The 18,937-nt window shown below is 33.9% G+C and overlaps 2 protein-coding genes and 1 non-coding gene across 3 annotated transcripts; all 3 read right to left on the bottom strand.

The window, feature by feature from the left end:
* Positions 1 to 5,075: 5,075 nt before the first annotated feature.
* Positions 5,076 to 5,160, bottom strand: TRNAM-CAU (transfer RNA methionine (anticodon CAU)). Its single transcript is given in 2 exon segments — positions 5,076 to 5,111; positions 5,123 to 5,160. It is a non-coding gene; the product is annotated as a tRNA-Met (tRNA).
* A 547-nt stretch (positions 5,161 to 5,707) lies between these two features.
* LOC104103664 (protein NRT1/ PTR FAMILY 1.2-like) lies at positions 5,708 to 9,575 on the bottom strand. The gene is made up of 5 exons (XM_018773269.3): positions 9,271 to 9,575; positions 8,773 to 8,990; positions 7,915 to 8,156; positions 6,805 to 7,113; positions 5,708 to 6,741 (listed from the first exon to the last, which is right to left on the bottom strand). The coding sequence occupies exons 1-5, from the start codon at positions 9,335 to 9,337 to the stop codon at positions 5,850 to 5,852; spliced, it is 1,728 nt and encodes a 575-aa protein (XP_018628785.3). The 5' UTR covers positions 9,338 to 9,575; the 3' UTR covers positions 5,708 to 5,849.
* A 1,297-nt stretch (positions 9,576 to 10,872) lies between these two features.
* On the bottom strand, positions 10,873 to 16,049 carry LOC104118619 (protein NRT1/ PTR FAMILY 1.1-like). Its single transcript, XM_009629897.3, has 5 exons — positions 15,848 to 16,049; positions 14,852 to 15,069; positions 13,933 to 14,174; positions 13,035 to 13,343; positions 10,873 to 12,010 (listed from the first exon to the last, which is right to left on the bottom strand). The coding sequence occupies exons 1-5, from the start codon at positions 15,948 to 15,950 to the stop codon at positions 11,125 to 11,127; spliced, it is 1,758 nt and encodes a 585-aa protein (XP_009628192.3). The 5' UTR covers positions 15,951 to 16,049; the 3' UTR covers positions 10,873 to 11,124.
* Between the last annotated feature and the right edge of the window lie 2,888 nt (positions 16,050 to 18,937).

Genomic DNA, 18,937 nt, shown 5'->3' with positions numbered 1-18,937 from the left:
TTTAATTATATCTAAAGTAGGATCCTCCATTATAAAGAGGATGATTACATTTCTGTACAAGGCAGTTTTTTGCTTACATTGTAATTCAAGCACCATACTCTCCTATATTCAAGAATTATTCTTTTAAGTTTCATTAATTGATCAATTGTGCTGAGTCCTAAAAATCATCTTCTTTCCTATCTTGTTTATTTTGCATTATTTACAATCCATATTTGATATTTCTATTTATCCCTACGGTTTGTATTAAGTTATATCATATATTCTTAGAACTACGTACAAATTTAACTCTATCTATTTTTCGGATAAACATATAAAACGATGAGTAACAATGATCCAAAGATACTGCAAGTGGTGCTAAAACTACCAGCCATAGAGTGTGTGTGAAAAATGGATGTCATATTCATAGCCTCGTAGGGGAAGACTTTAGGTAGTTAAAAACAGGGGGGACAAGATGAATCTTGAAACAACATGAATTGACCCAGTTGAGATATGATTAAACAATGAAGAATCCTAACTTTAGATATACGCGCGCACACAGAATCTAGAGACCACGATCATGCAAGTATATCGCGTCCAAATCTAGCTATTTACAAGATGTTTTGTGCTGAATCGAAGTGGTCGTCGACAAACGCCGATGCAAGATCTAAAGTCTATGGATTTCTATTTCCTATAACAAATATTACAATTATAGGCGGATCTATAAGTATAGCTAACTTTTATCCTAAATCAGAATTTTTTATATTTATAAAATATTTTGCGCAGAATCAAAGAGGAATTGAAGTGTATGGATTCCAACATCAAATACTATAATCAGGGGCGGACCCAAAAGTCTAGCTAACCTTTATCCTAGACCTGAATTTTCTATATAAAATTTATTAATTTGAAATTTTATACATCCAACCTCAACTAATTTGGCATTAAAACGAAGTCATTGTAATTGTCTCGCTAGTTCTCCTAGTTACCATTGATTTATTTATTTTACTCGTGGAAAGTGACAAGGCATCCGCGTTTACTAGCCTATATTACTGTTCAATAGTAGTATGATAAAGATTAGGGGCTCGTTTGGCACGAGCGATAAGGAATAATTAATTTTGAAATTAAATTTGAGATGCGTTTATTTCACGTTTGGTTGAGATAAAATTACAGTATAATTGATATCCGAATTAGTTATCCCGAAATTATAGTGTAATTTTTATCCCTATGAAAGAGTGCGATAACAATCCTCACACTCCATATTATGAGAAAGATTTATCATCCAAAAATAATTAATCTTGAGATAACTTATCTTCCGACGCGACTCCTCAGTTGTTTGATAAAATACACTTTTAATAATAAGAAATTGTCATAGCAATTTGGAAATATCTAGCAAGAAGATTGCTAGTGGAGGACACTATTGGAATGTTAAAGCAATTGAAAGAGCCACAATTATTGCTTCACAGCTCTGATGTTCAACTATCCCATGATGTGATCTACAAAAGTTATTTGAACCGAGCAGTTGATCAACTGAATTTGGACATAGCCGCCATGCTACTTCAAAGTATTTGCCAAAGAAAATTGTCCAATTCTAAATTAAACTTGAAATAAAGTCTATAACATCAACAATAAACCTAGTGTAATCAAACAAAGAAAGGTATTAGTGTTTACGCAGACCTTATCCCTACCTTGAAAAGATAGATAGGTCATTTTCAGTAGACCTCCGGTTCAAGAAAAACAAAAACAAGCAGTAACAGCAGTGGCACCAATAATTCAACATGAAAATCGAAGCGGAAGAAACAACAAATAATAATAGAAATCTACGAATAAGAAAATACAAGACTAATACTTTTCCTGATAGCCAATGACTAATAAAAATAGAGGAAAATTTATAATTTATGGACAGTTCAGAATAAGTATTATCTTACTATAATTTATGTATATAAATTTTTTCTTTATCTGTGTATACATAGTGCAAGCCGAAGATAATTGAGTAGAACCCACAAACACACTCTAGATCCACCTCTGCCGAGAAATAATGCCAAGTTATATTTTTTCGACTCTTCATAACTCCTAGCAGTTTATGTTAAGATACGGATCCAGAATTTAAATTCTAAACTATTGTTCAGAACTTCCTGTTTCTCTTTAACTTCCATCAGACTAAGGAAATCTCTCTTAGATAATGTGATAAAATTTACGTGGATGTAACATTTTCTCAAGTCTTCATTCTTCAATGTTTTCAATGAAGTTGGTGGCCCATCACAGTGCTTAAAAGTGCATCTCTTGTCGGTATAGAGCTTCAATGCATCATATTTTGTGCATCGGACTATCCTTTTTATTATTCTAAGTAAATTTGTGATTACGAACTGTCTTAGCTTAGTGACGGAGTCAAAAATGACGAAGGGATTCAAAAAATACAACATTAAAAGTTTTCTTTATATAAAGTGAATACAACTAGTTATATATATACATAAAAATACGCAGTACAATTTTCGGGCACTATCTCCGAATAAGAAGCCAATGCTGTGTGTTCCCTACCCAAGATTTGTCACATTATAAATCCAATACTATATTTTTATTAGTACCTCCTAACTGTACTGTGTACCGTGTGATTTTCAAAAGCTTTTGTGAGGAAAAGTACCAGACTCTTATTAGTCTTTATCACAGCCTACAAAGCATATGAATGTATTATTGTACTTCCACGTGTTTCTTGTTTTTAAGTGACATGACAAATTTACTGTAGTATATTATGGGAAAAGGAAATTAAATGGTGAATGTCAAAGAATGAGAAGATGGGTAGAGGCATAGGCGGATTCATGATACCAGATTTATGAGTTTCTACCGTAATTTTAAATTAATATATAATAATAACTGGGTTCACAGTTAGATATTTATAAATATTTAGTAATTTCTTAATTTAAATACATGATCTACGCATAATTTACTGGGTTCCCAGGAACCCATATTCAATGCTCTAGGTCCGCACCGGGTAGAAGTGGAAAAATTTAATAATTTGATGTGATTCGCCTCTTTGTTATACTGAGAAAATCTAATAATGGTACCGAGCTACTCCCTTCGGTCCATTTTAATTGATTTTTGATATTCTTTTTTTGGTTTATAATATTTAATTTTTTCAGATATTAAGAAGGATTTTTTTTTTAAAGTTATCCTTCGAGTAAAGAGCCTAGACATATTTATTGTATTTTTCAATGAACAAATTAAGATTAATATGGTCAATTTATTGTTAATTAATATTAAAAAGTGAATTTCTGTGAAAATAAAAAAAAAAAAATCAATTAACCCGGAGGTAGTAGGTGTTTTGGGGGTGGGCAAAATAAAAGGATTGAAGTAAAGGGACAACAAAATCTTGCAGACTAGCAAGAAACCTACTGAGATAATTATTTAATAACCAAAAAATCAGTAGTATTTTTGTAGCATGCCTTTAACACTGTCTATGTGTTAATATCTTCATGACTAAAATTACCATTCAACAGTGTCGAGTTCAGAATTTATACATTGTGGCTTCTTATATGAGAAAATGAGTTTTAAAATATATATCTAACTTTATACATACTTGTCTTTAAACATTTATAAGATCGATTTCGAAGAACTGAATTCTACTGAACCCAACCCGCAAACAAATTGTTGGCTCAACCAGTGCTAACTAGCTGTTCTCAAATGAAGATAAAATATAAAACCTTGAAAGTAAAAGATCTTTCGAAGCCAAAACAAGAACTCTCTCCTAATTGTCAAAAGTGTCATAGTACCAACAACTTGAAGTTTAAAGTTTATAAAAAATAAGACGAAAAAGCAAATAAAGGACGAAAACACATGGTTCATTGGTAGAATATTTAGCATTTTTGGAACATGACAAAAGAGAGAAGATAAGAGTGCTAGTTTGAGTGGATATCATCATTTGAATATTTTTTAGGCACAAAAGTTTGTAAGATGCTGAATTGGCACTCAGGATCTTAACTGCTGAAGTTCAAATTTGCCACGATATATATGATCCCACTAGCAAGTCTTTGGCATAATGGAAGACCTTGAGTTGGGTGGCAAACATGCCGTTCGGTAGGATATAGGTGGGTCGAAAACGGATAATGCAAAAAAAGAATAAAATATTCGATCCGATCCATATATAATACGAATAGAAAATGAGTTAACCGTCAGATATCCATATTATCCATGGTTTCTTACATGTAATCACTTGAGAGAATTCTTAGTCTTCCAAACTTGAGAAACCTCCAATTAGTCTTTGTAAAAAATATAAAAGTTAAACTCATTGGTTATTCATTTTTTTTAAGTGAATAATATGTATCTTATCCATATTTGAGCAACAAAGTGGGGTCTGAGGAGGGTAGTGTGTACGCAGACCTTACCCCTACCCTGGGGTAGAGAGGTTGTTTCCGATAGACCCTCGGCTCCCTCCCTCCAAGAACTCCCCACCTTGCTCTTGGGGTGACTCGAACTTACAGCCTCTTGGTTGGAAGTGGAGAGTGCTTACCACTATAGCAATCCACTCTTGTCCTTATCCATATTTGAGTCATTTTTAAAAAGTTCATTATCCAATCAATTTTTAAGTGGATAATACATATGAACAACTACTTTTTTTTAATCCATTTTGCAACCAGTAACTTTGAGCAACTTAAAAATTAGCAGGAAATGGGAGGATATGTTAGAGCAATTGTCAAAGTAATTTTTCAATTAGAGTGGTAGAACCACCTTTGTTGATATCTTTTTCGTCCGTAAATTATATTGTGTAGATAGGTTTTTATTTAAAATATATATTTTATATTAAAATCCCCTTTCTCGTGTGTTTATTTTTTTCTATTCTGAAAATCATGGCTCCACTTACTAGAGGAATAATAGCATATTACTTATCATAGTTTTTTTTAATTAAGAATAAAGCAGAAATTATAAATATATTTTTTTAAAATTTGTATAATTTTCAAAAGAAAAAAAAGTCCGAGTAACTCGAAAATTCATAAGTATTTGTAGCTTTGTGTCTATTTTTCTCATTACAAATAAACAAATGAAACTTCCGATATACATTGCGAGAGGACGCAGAAATGGCGAATATAAGAAAAACATAAAACAAATGATGGGGTGAGAGAGGCTCGAACTCTCGACCTCAGGATCACTCTTTAGCTATGAGACCTACGCGCTAGCCAACTGCGCCACCACCCCATGTTGTCAATGAATCAGAATTTCTTTGTTAAGTATAACAATATTAATGTGAATTGAAATTTGTTAATTTAAAATTCAGTAATTTAAAAGGATTGAAATTCCATACTGCTCAATCAGCAAGATATTTTAAGAGCTACATTTTTTTATAGTTGGCCAGAGGTAGCTCCACAACTATAAAGGAGTGTAAAGTACCATTACATACACTCAATATAGTACTCCATGTAATAGTTCTTTAAAAATTGCTTAACTATATGTACGGAAGTCAAGTCGAAGACATTAAAATTCTTCACTCAAAACTTATAAAGCTCTATGTAAGAGAAGAATATTAGCATCTGGAGGGAGCATGTTTACCTTACCTTCACAATTAAGAACAAATTCTTCACTAAACTTATGCTTAGACCTTTTAACGATTTCTTTTAATTATACCTATGGACAGAATTAAACTTTTGTTTATGACTCTGACCATAAAATAGGCATGAAAGTGTGAAAATAACAAAGTTTGCAACAGAGTATAATAACTGCACACCCAACCACTTAAACTAAAAGTAACTGGCGAATGTATAACATATATAGAATAAGTGTATAACAGTGTATAACCAATATATAATCGATGTATACCGATAGAAAAAGTAAACAGTGATTCAGTGAATGTGGCCAGCTATTTAACAAATTCGACTTCTAAAAATTGTCTATAACATGACAATCTCTCCTTTCTTTGCAGCTTGATCTTCCTCCCAAATTCTTGTATCTTCATCAGATCCATAAGCCCAACCACACAAAATGAAGTAGAACAAATTCCCTACACTCAATAAGCAAAGAATCCAATAGTAATAATCATAGTGTCCTAAATTCAAGTTATTTGACACCCAACTCACTTTCCCTCCTCTACTTGAAGCGTGATCAACAATTTCAACAATTAGACTTCCAAAAACATTCCCAAATCCCATTCCTAGTGCAAATAGTGCCACTCCAATACTAGCCATGCTCTTAGGAAATTGTGAATAGTAAAATTCTATTTGTCCAATCGCATTGAATGCCTCAGCTAGACCAGTTAAACAATGTTGCGGTACTAGCCACATTGCTGACATATCCACTTGTGACAAGGGATGGTTCGCGAGTCCTTCGTTAAGGGCTCGTGCTCGTCTTTCTCTCTCCACTAACGCTGCAGCTCCCTGAGATGCACAAGAAAGTAACAACCCGATCCCCATACGTTGCTTGAAGCTCAGGCCGCGAGGTTTCTTAGTGAATTTTGAAATCCAGGGGACGAGGATTCGGTCATAGATGGCTATCCATATTGTTAATGTGAGAATCCCAAATGCACCATAGGAACCTGCTGGAATTTTGAAGTTACTACCTTTTATTAAATGTCTGTCCATTGTATTTGCTTGTAACACTGGAAATGCATGTTGGCTTAGTGTTACTGCTATCATAATTCCTGTAGACCACATTGGGATTACTTTGATCAAAGCTTTGAATTCTTCTACTTGTTGAACTGTACAAAGGTTCCATTGATCTGAAGTTGTTCCATTTGGATTCAAATCTTTCTCAGGATTTCTAACGATACACGCCTTATTTAGAAACCTATGGAATATGACAAAAAATTATAAAATTATAGTGTATGTAACTTAAATCCGAATAATGTACCTTAGTTTATGGGTTGGAAAAGTAAATCTTGAATCCTTGATATGATGATACCACCCATTAGAATCCACAGGAGGCAAAGAAAGGTGTTTGTTTTTCCAGGCAACAACAACAACTTGAGCAAAACCAGTAAGCAAACTCTTGTTTGCTTTTATCCTAATGAAAAGTGCAGAACCCAAAAGGAACATAATAGTTGCCAAAAACATAAGTCCTGCAGGCACTCCAAAACCCACCACCCAACCAAATTTTGTCTGAATATACACTATAACTGTCACTGAAATCAATATTGATATCCCCACTGATGCGTAATACCTGTTGCGAAAATAGCACATAAAAATAATATTCACGATAAATAACAATAATAATAACTATGTCTCAACAGATAGTGGGGTCAGCTGTATCAATCTCAGTATCAATACTATTCACATGATATTTCAAAATTCCGTACTTAAGGTTAATCTAATACTAGGGGTACATTTCGGTTGTTACATATTGTACACGGATTTTCAACTCCGTCATTTTCTATCTTTTTTCTAGATCTGTCTGGATTCCGAGAATATTCATAATTAATATTTCATATGTTTCAAATTAGATGACACACTTTTTTTTATTAGTTCGTTAAAAAAAGAATGACATATTTCTACAATGGGAAATAATTCAACTTTAAACTCTTCATTTTACTTTTAATGAGAAGCTTTATAACCACACAAATGCCATGACCCACAAAACTTTTACTCTTTAAGCTTTTAAGACCACAAGTTTCAAAAGTCTTCTTTTTTTCTTTCTTAAACTCCGTACCGAGTGAAACTACCTCATCTTAATTGAAACGGAGGAAGTAATTGAGAATAAAGGACGAACATCAGAGCGGACCTATGTATAGTGTTGAGGGGTAACCGTACCCCGTAAACTTCGACATAAATCTTGTATATGTATATGTGTATACCTTAAAGATGATTATATAAATAAGTTGGTACCCTAAACACTAAAAATTTTTAGAGGGTACTGGTTGAGCAAAATAGTGTTGCCCCGTCATGTTAAAATCCTAGGTCCGCCTTCGACGAACATATCAAGATACAGTGAATAACATGAATAATAAGAGGACAGCAGGATTACCAATTGAAGAAACTTTGCAAGATTCTTCCATTATTGGGATTCTCAGGGTTGTCAAATTGGTCAGCACCAAAGGCTAATGAACATGGCCTAATTCCACCAGCTCCTATGGCCATTAATGCAAATGATGAAAAGAGAAATGCAAACTGGCCAAAGTCTGGATTTTGACAATTTTCTGATTCTAATTTGCAAGGATGTGGTCTTGCTTCTTTTAGTATAGCTGTTAACCACAGGGCCACCATTCCCTACCAGGAAAATACAGTGTTAAATTTGATCTCGATAATGAACAAAGGTAAATTCAAGAATAAAGTCAGTGAGTTCAGGATGAGTGTGAGTTCATGTCTAGCCGTAAATAATATTTCGTTATTTGCAAATACTTAACTTTAGTATTTGAATTACTACCTTAAAAAGTTTGTTTGATGAGTTTTTCAAGTGAAAGTAATGGTTTCTCCTAACAACATCAACTTTTCTTTTTTCCGGTGAAAATTTATGTTCAGACACAATTTCAACTTTAAAATACTTTAGTTTCAATTTCAACTTCAGATGCTTTTTTAAAAAAAATATTCGACCAAATATAGTCCAAATGCTATATAGATACCAAATATTGTCACACACATATTTTTTTGTATATATAGATATCTTTAAAAAAAATATATTATTATTACGGGGTTGAGAAGGGGAACATTACATATAGGTGGTACTCGATCCCTCACCACATGGTGATGGATGAGGAACTCATACTATGTGAATAATTCGTATAAAAAGATAATATGTTCAGTTGAACTCGTACAACTGCGTCTAGTAATAAATTTCAATGAAAACGACAAAGAACTAGAACAATAGAAAGGAGAATGTACTCACGATGAGGCTAATGAGTGTCCCTAAAGCAATAACATAATAACGACCCAAGTAAGAATCAGAAAGAAAAGCTCCAAAAATGGGAGTGAAATTGGATAGGGCATTCCACCAGAAAAGAATGCTTGCCCCTGTAGCATTAGTTAAGTGATACTCATTTTTCAGGTATAATATCATATTTGCGTGCAGTCCTACACTTGCAACCTTGTCCAATGCCTCATTTGCTGTTATCATCAAAACCAGAAACATAACCATTAACGTCGAAAAATTGCTTGTTATCAGTTTCAACATTTCTATTCAAACACGTATTTCTTCCGTTTTATTTTATATGATGGTATTTATTAACTCGACACGAATTAACAAAGAAAGAAAGACTTTTACCGGTCTTGAACCTACCATGACATTTCTATGTCTATAAAAAAAGTTAAATTATTTTCAAATACAGAAAGTAGCCATTCTTTTTCATTATAACAAAGGACTAAATATAAGAATGAATTTACATACCGATAACAAAAGGCATGGTTTTAAGGCCACCTTTCTTGTCATCTGAATAGCTTCCTTTTTTCTCCATCACCACAAAACTATGAACTAAAAAAAGGTCTTTTTTGCTATACAAAACTTTTGAGAATGATGGGGAAAAATGGGTTTTTTGTTCAGAAGGATAGAGAGAAAGCTAATGAGAATAGTAGTTTTTTTCTAGTGGTCTCTTTAACAGCTTGTTTTTGCCTTATGCAAAACGGTTGAAAAATTCCATTTCCACAAATTCGACAAACATGCCAAGTATAGCCAATAACATGCCATGACTTATGATGTCGATATAATCTTTTATAACTTTATACACTCGGCATTTGAGACATACTGGCTTGTCTAATCTAGATTTGGTAATTTGCACCGCGTAAGGTCCATTAAGACGTCCGTAATATCGAGTAACTGCTTTGTAATCTCAGCTAAGTTGATGTAATCAGTCACTGTCTTATATTCGGCTTTGGAAGTTTGTCTAAGTCTGGTTAATTAGTACAACAACTAGCTGGAGTGTCATGAACATAAATTGTTAAAGTTACGGCATCCACTTAATTTACTTTTCGAATCTAATTTGTTATTTGTCATTGTATATCTAGCTCTTTGTTACTCAAATTAATAAACTAGTATCACATGATAATTACAGCCTAATTAACTTGAATAAGTGAGTTAAGTTGTCCCATGCGTTTAGTGTACATACTTTATTTAGCATCCCTTGTTTGGGTTTTGACACAAACCTATAGTGGCCACACGAATTTCGTACTCCCTCTTATGATGATCGGAGAGAAATGAGAAGCAGAAAAGTGCACTGATTAAAAATATACTCCCTCGGTTTCAATTTAGATGATTTAGAGGGTGTTTGGATTGGCTTTTAAGCTGGTCAAATCAGCTTTGAAGCTCTTTTTAATTTTTTTCAGTATTTGGCAAAGTCACAAAGTGCTTAAAATAAGTTAAAAATTACTTAAAATAAACCAAAAGCAATAAGGTGGGCAATCCCAACTTATCGTTTTTTGGCTTAAAAGCTATTTGTGCTGAAAAGTCACTTTTTTTAAGTCAATCCAAACATGCTCTTAATTTGATTTGGTACAAAATTTAAGAAAGAAAAGAAGACTTTTGAAATATTTGGTCCTAAAAGATTAAGGGGTAAAAGCTGTGTGAGTCCATGACGTTTGTGTGGCTATAAAAGCTTCTCATTAAGAATAAAATAGAAAGTTTAAAGTTAAATTATTTCCAAATACATAAATGTATCATTTATTTTTGGAACAAACTAATTAGAAAAGTGTGTCATTTAAATTAGAGTAATACTTTTTATAATTATCTGGTATCTGGAACTCACTGTATCAAGTAATACAATCATGTAGCATCTCTTTAAGAGGAAAGCGCTCTCTATAAGAGTTTGTCCATTTTCAAAACTCGAATCAAAAAACTCTGATTAAAGATGGATGGATCAAACACTTCTCGTCACCCCCTTTGATGGTGATTAAAGAAAAGTGTATAATTCAAATAAGAACAGACTAAGGAATTGTTCTAGTGGGCAAAGAAAAACATCTTTAATAAAAAGAGCACGTAAAAAGCAGGCCAATAAAATGTTCAAAAAAATAACATAAAATTAATTTGCTTTTATTGGAGTACAAAGATCAGCTTCAAGATGTTCCATAAAAATATTGTTGTACAAAATTAAAATGTCATATTTGCTTATTTATACAGGAAATTAACTTTTCTACTTTGAACCCTTCCCCACCTTATATAAACAACCCTGCTCTAAGATAACACGAAGCGCATCCAGAATTTTACAGTACCACCGAGTATATGTTAACAACTTTTGACACTAAAAATTGTCTACAACATGACAATCTCTCCTTTCTTTTCAGCTTGATCTTCCTCCCAAAATCTTGTATCTTCATCAGATCCATAAGCCCAACCACACACAATGAAGTAGAACAAATTCCCAACACTCAACAAGCAAAGAACCCAATAGTAATAATCATAGTGACCTAAATTCAAGTTATTTGATACCCAACTCACTCTCCCTCCTTTACTTGAAACATGATCAACAATTTCAACAATTAGACTTCCAAAAACATTCCCAAATCCCATTCCTAGTGAAAATAGTGCAACTCCAATACTAGCCATACTCTTAGGAAATTGGGAATAATAAAATTCTATTTGTCCAATCGCATTGAATGCCTCAGCTAGACCAGTTAAACAATGTTGTGGCACTAACCAAAATGCTGACATATTCACTTGTGACAACGGATTTTTTGCTAGTCCTTCATTTTGGGCTCGTGCTCGTCTTTCTCTTTCCACTAATGCTGCTACCGCTTGTGCTGCACAAGAAAACAACAACCCGATCCCTATACGTTGCTTGAACGTCAATCCGCGAGGTTTTTTAGTGAATTTTGAGATCCAGGGGACGAGGATTCGATCATAGATGGCTATCCATATTGTCAATGTAATAATCCCAAATAAACCATAAGAAGCTGCTGGGATTTCAAAGTGACTATTCAAATGTCTATCCATTGTATTTGCTTGTAACACTGGAAATGCATGTTGGCTTAGTGTTACTGCTATCATAATTCCTGTAGACCACATTGGGATTACTTTGATCAAAGCTTTGAATTCTTCTACTTGTTGAACTGTACAAAGGTTCCATTGATCTGAAGCTGTTCCATTTGGATTCAAATCTTTCTCAGGGTTTCTAATAATGCATGCCTTATTTAGAAACCTTTGAAATATGACCAAAAATTGGTTATCAATAAGCTTGTTCATTCAATATTCAAAGAAACTACTAACAAATAATTTTCAATCATCAGTAAGAGAGTATGATATAAAGATCTTTGTCGGTTTAATTATACCGCTATTGGCTGTTACGATCAAGCGCTTATCATCATGCCAAAAGATATACTAGCTGATAGCAAAGGCTTAACTTTATTTCTTAACCAACTCCACCAAGCAAGCACCATGTTCGACCATGACTCTGACCTAGTCTACCCTAACCCCCTCGTGGGCTTGCCATAGGCATAAGGTTGGCGTTACCCAACAATAGCATTATTTAGCTGTTTGTCCTTAATCATCTTTGTTCCACTTAGAATATATTTGTAACCTTTTCTTATGCTAAAGTTCTCGTGTGAGGGGACAAGAGGTTCTTTGGAAACATCGCCAACAAGAAATCTAGTTATTCATGTTAAGTAACAACCTAATATTAGGCATTCTACGTCTAGACAATGCTAATTATTTTTAATCATAAAATATTCAAGTACTCTATGCACAAGAAGTAAAAGAAATGGTCAATGTAGTATGTGAATAGAATGAGTTTCAGTTTGGCCATAGAAACAAAAAAAATATGAACAAAATTTTTAAAGTTAAAGTTGTGTTTAGACATGTATTTTACTTTTAAAAAAAAAGTAAATTGAAACTTTGTGAGTGAAAAAAAAATATTTTTCTGGAAAACTTGAAAAAGTGGTTAAAATCACTTTTTGATTTTTGAAAAACTCAGTTTCAAAAAGTTTTCAAAAACTTACAAATTTCCATGGACACACTTTTTTTTTAATAAAAAACAATTCTGGAAAAAAGCAAAAAATATTTATGGCCAAACGCCTCCTAAGTTAATTTACAATAAGTGTAATTCCTCATAGCGATTTTAATATGATAACTTGAAAAAAAAAGTAATAACTTGCTATATATACCCCATCAACTAACACCAAATAGTTACATTTTCAATATATACAACATAAATCCGAATAAAGTACCTTAATTTATGGGTTGGAAAAGTAAATCTTGAATCCTTTTCGTGATGATACCACCCATTAGAATCCACAGGAAGCAGAGAAAGGTGTTTGGTTTTCCAAGCCACAGCAACAACTTGAGCAAAACCAGTAAGTAAACTCTTCTTTGCCTTCATCTTAATAAAAAGTCCAAAACCCAAAAGGAAGAAAATTGTTGCTAATAACATAAGACCAGCAGGTACTCCAAAGCCCACCACCCAACCAAATTGTGTCTGAATATACACTATAACAGTCACTGAAATCAACACTGATATGCACACTGATGCATAATACCTGTTGACAAGAATTAATACACAAAAATAATATTCACGGTAAATAATAGATTAAAGAACGAACGTCAACACATAGTAAACAATAAAAATAAAAAGTACTCCCTTCGTTCCAATTTATGTAATGCAGTTGGAATCTCCGGAATCAAACTTCTTAGGGCCTGTTTGGCCATAAGAATTTTTTTACTTTTTTTGGAATAGGTATTTGGCCATTTCAAATTTCACTTCAAGTTGAATTTCAGAATTTTTTCGAAAATTTGAAAAACTCCAAAAAGCTGTTTTTTAAAATTTTCATTTCAACTCACTCACAAAAAAATCAAAAAGAGCTCCAAATTGTATTCATGTCCAAACACAATTCTAATTTTTAAATATCATTTTTCCTTGATTTTTTTTCCCCACTTTTTTCCCGAAATTTCACAATTCTTATGTCCCAACGCCCACTTAATTTTAGCCGCAAATTCGAATATAGAATCTTCATGTTTTTTAAATAAAATTTTATATACTAAAAAAACTCATGGTAATGAACTGCATCGCATAAATTGGGACATGGGGAGTAAAACAAGTACACCAAGATTTTAACGTGACAAATATACCAATTGAAGAAACTCTGCAAGATCCTTCCGTTGGTCGGATTTGCAGGATTGTCAAATTGGTCAGCACCAAAGGCTAATGAACATGGCCTAATTCCACCAGCTCCAATGGCCATTAATGCAAATGATGAAAGGAGAAGTGCAAGTTGGCCAATGTCTGGTTTTAGACAGTTTCCTGAGTCTAATTTGCAACGATGTGGCCTTGCTTCTTTTATTATAGCTGTTAACCATAGGACCACCATTCCCTAACAAGGAAAATATGGTGTTAAATCTGATTATGATAAGGAAAAGAAGCTAATCTAGGATTTAGAGTCGGTGAATTCAAAATAAGTCTGATTTTATTTTTATTATATATACAGATGCTAACTCTTTTTGTTTATCTATATAGAGTTCAAATTCGAAAGCAATGAGTTTAGTTAAATGCACATCATTGCCCTAGATTCGTCTCTGATAATGAATTTCAATAATGAATGCTCATCATGGGCGGAGCTAGAATTTCTATTACGGATTCGGCCAAACCTAATAGCTTTGTATGTACAACTTATTAATTTAAAACTCAATAACTTTAAGGGCTCGTTTGGTACGAGAGATAAGGGATAATTAATTTCAGAATTAAATTTGATATGAGTTTATCCCACATTTAGTGGGGGTAAAATCGTAGTATAACTAATCTCAGGATTAGTTATTCCGGGATTGTAGTGTTTCTTTATTCCTATGGGAAGGTGAGATAACAATCCCGGGATAACTAATCCCGAGATAATTAATCTTGTGATAACTTATTTCCCAACCAAACGACCCCTAAAGAGTTAGAATCCTAATAGTTAAAATTCTGAACGTGTAAGTTTCAAATCCTGGCTTCGGCTATGATTTCAACCAAAAGTATTACAAAGAACTAGCAGAGTAAAAGGGAAAATGTACTCACCAGAAAGCTGATGAATGTCCCTAAAGCAATCACATAATATCGACCCAAGTAAGAATCAGAAAGTAGAGCTCCAAAAACAGGCGTGAAATTGGATATTGCACCCCACCAAAAAAGAGTGATTTGCCCTCTAGCATTAGTTAAGTGATACTCATTTTTCAGGTACATGATCATATTTGCACTTAATCCTACACTTGCAAGCCTCTCCAATGCCTCGTTTGCTGTCATCATCAAAACCATAAAGCATATTCTTTAATGTCAAAAAAACAAAAATAAGTTAAAAGCGTATTTGGTATGACGGAAGTCAATTTTCATAAAAAAGTTTTTTTTTTCCAAACAATGTCTTTTGGCCATTGAAAGGGAGTCTTAGAGTAGCGGTAAAGTTATTTTCATGTGACATATAAGTCACGGGTTCGAACCGTGATGGCAGCCATTAATGTTTACATTAGGGCAGACTGTCTACATCACACCCCTTAGGATATGAGCCTTCCCCGAACTCTATGTAAATGCAGGATACTTTGTGCACGGAGTTGTCCTTGCCCTTTTAAATGTTTTTCGGCGTTTGGTTGGAGGTGGAAAAAGAATGTGTATGTTTGTGTGTGTATATGTATAGATAACATTAATATCAGAGAGTGTTTTCAAGAATATTTTGAATAATGAACATCAATAATGTTGTCCAAGTGCTAGCTGGAGTAAATAATTATGTAGTAATTAATCGTTATGATAGTTATAAGGAAAATGACTTCCACCTAAGAGTGATTAGGGAAGTCATATTCCTCCTTTTGATGATAAACAATTTTTTTTTAGAGTTAGATAGATAAATTATGGATTTTGTAAGTCATTTGCTTGTACGTGTTTTTGACCGGTGAGGATCAATAAAAAAAATTCTTTCACCAAAAAAAAATATTTTACTTAAATGACTTCTGTCATACCAAACACACCGTTAATTCAAGCGGAAAAATTCATACCAAAGGACTAAAAAAATATGAAATTACATACCGATAATAAAAGGCATGGTTTTAAGGCCACCTTTCTTGCCATCTAAGACATCCTCAGAAGTCTTCACTAAATCCGAAGAACTTCCTTTTCTCTCCATCTCCATAAGTATGTTTCAAAAAGTCTTCTTTTTTGCTAAGTAAAACTTATGAGAATGAGAGAACAAAGTGAGCTTTTTGTTCAGCTTCTCTAAATAACAGTTTGTTTTTGCCTTATGCAAAAAGATTAACACTCTGACTAATCCGAATTCTCGTCGTATAGGTTTATTAATATGTCAATAATATCGAGCAACTGCTTTGTAATATCAGCTAAGTTGATATCAATGAGTCATTGTCTCATAGTGTTATTCAATTTTGGAAGTGTGTCAATTGTCATGAACATATTGTTAATATTACGGCAAGGCATCCACTAATTAATTTAATTTTTAAATAAATCTAATTTGTTTGGAGGAATCCCAGCCAATGGAACTAGTAACTTTTTTTCTTCCTTTTTCTTCTTTAAGAAATAGAGGAAGGGTTCTTGTCACGACCCGAAATTTCCATCTTCGGCCCGTGATGACGCCTAACATTTCACTTGATAGGCAAGTTAACGTTAGAATAATCTTAACCATTTTTAAACAAATCAAATTAAGCGGAAGTCAATTACTGAAATAAAGTGCGGAAGACCATCACAACCGAATCATCAAAATACATCCCCGAATTTGGTGTCACAAGTGCATGAGCTACTAGAATAATACAAATAAAGGTTTGACTAATATTCAAGATGTTTGAAAGATAATACACAGCTAAGATAAGTAGTAGGGGACTTTAGAACTGCGGACGCTGTACAGTTATACCTCAAGTCTCCTCTGGGTAGCTGAATCCGAGCAAGTCTATGGTACGTCGCTGGGACCAACTCCAAAATCTGCACAAGCAGTGCAGAGTATAGTATGAGTACAACCGACCCCACGTACTCCGTAAGTGTCGAGCCTAACCTCGACGAAGTAGTGACGAGGCTATGACAAGACACGTACGTAAACCACTTGTACAAGCATATACAAATACGAAGCAACAATAATACAATAATTAACAATTTATAAATTTGAGAGGGAACATGCGAAGGGGAATGATATAGAAATTTCAGCAGGAGAAGTGTCAAGTAGCAGCCAATTAATTCATCAACAATAAAATGAGCAGTTGATAATATGAAAATGGCATGACAACACCCTTCGTGCTTTTACTCTCATTCTTTTCATAAATTTATAAATAAATAATAAGATTGGCACAGCATCACCCTTCGTGCTTTAGCTCTCTTTCTTGCCATAAATTGATAAATAAATAATAAGATTGGCATGACATCACCCTTCGTGCTTTAGCTCTCTTTCTTTCCATAAATTGATAAATATATAATAAGATTGGCATGACATCACCCTTTGTGCTTTTACTCTCTTCTGGCACGGCATCACCCTTCGTGCTTTTACATTCTTTGAAAATGGCATGACATCACCCTTCGTGCTTTTACACTCTTTCTCACCATGGCAAGGATAATATAAATAATATAAATGGCACGACATCACTCTTCGTGCTTTTATACTCTTTCTTACCATGAAAATAATAATATAAATTCGGAAGAGTATTTAAATGCGGGGATATACACTTATCAAACAGTTCAATACCAGAATACTGACCCCATCTTCCAAAATATTCAACAATAATTAAACCAGCAATAATCTCATGAAAAATGATCAATTAAACAATAATAATTTAAGCAGGAATATCTTAATTAAATAGGCAATTATTCATAGTAAACAAATTCCACCCGCATGCTTCGACTCAACCACAACGCATAAGTACTCGTCACCTCACATATACATTGTACCCGCATATTTATTCACGTAGCAAATAGAAAAATAAGTCCTACTCCCTCAAGTCAAGTTTAACCACGACACTTACCTCGCTTCGCAACTGAATCAAGATTCCAATAAACCTTTGCTTTGCGAATTGATGTCTGAAAGCTTCAAATCTAGTCACAAATAATTCAATATACTCAACAAGATTCGTAGGAATTAATTCCACATGAAATTTCTAATTTTCTGAATTGAATGCCGAAATTCATCTCAAAAATCAATAGTGGAACCCACGTCTAGAATCTCGAAAAAACTTATGAAATCCGAATACCCATTCTGAGACGAGTCCAACCATACAAAAATCATCAAATTCTGATGTCAAATGGACCTTCAAATCCTAAATTTTTGTTTTTTGAAAAGTTTTACAAAAATTTTAATTTCTTCCATCTAAATCAGAAATAAACGATGAATATAGAAATGGATTTATGAAATATCATCAATATATAATAAGGAACACTTACCCAGTTCGAAGTCGTGAAAAACTCCTTCAAATCGCCCAAAAACCAAGGTTTTAAAACTCAAACGAAATGAAGAAAAATAGCCATTTTCGACCCCTTAATGTTCTTCCTTGTCTCGTATGGCCTCGTATTTGCGAGACAAGGGCCGCATTTGCAAATCCAAGCAGCCAGGCGAGTTCTGCATCTAATGGGCCGCATTTGCGGCCGCGCAGAAGCACAAGAAGGAGCCGTAGAAGCGACGAGGTGTGCATTTGCGATCGGCTGGCCGCAGAAGCGGTATCACACCTACGATCAAAGCTTCGCAGACACGAATATTCCTTCCCAACCTCAACATCACAAAAGCGAAGCTTCCTTACCAGTCTCAATGTCGCAGAAGCGACATTTTCTTCGCAGAAGCAGGCACGCACCTGCGGCCAAAAATGCACATGTGGCACTAGAACCAGCACTGGACAACATTTTAACGACCCGGCCGGTCTTTTGAGAGTAATATACCCGATCCCCTATTTATTGCTTCTCCCATATCTATTTATGCTATTGTGACTTGGCGGGAGATTTCATTTTGGTTTTTGGAGTGTTTTGGGATACTTAGTCCCTAAATAGAGGTTTAAGCCTTAGGATTTAGACCGTAGTCGGAACTGTATGAAGACGACTCTGGAATGGAGTTCTGTCAGTTCCGTTAGCCCTGTTAGGTGATTTTGGGCTTAGGGGTATGTCCGGATTGTGTTTTAGCAGTTCGTAGCTTATTTAGGC

This window comes from Nicotiana tomentosiformis, chromosome 6 (assembly GCF_000390325.3).
Source record: "Nicotiana tomentosiformis chromosome 6, ASM39032v3, whole genome shotgun sequence".
In the NCBI taxonomy this organism is placed as follows: Eukaryota; Viridiplantae; Streptophyta; class Magnoliopsida; order Solanales; family Solanaceae; genus Nicotiana; species Nicotiana tomentosiformis.
The sequence above is the reverse complement of the archived record's forward strand: the minus strand, read 5'-3'. Positions and strand labels throughout refer to the sequence as shown.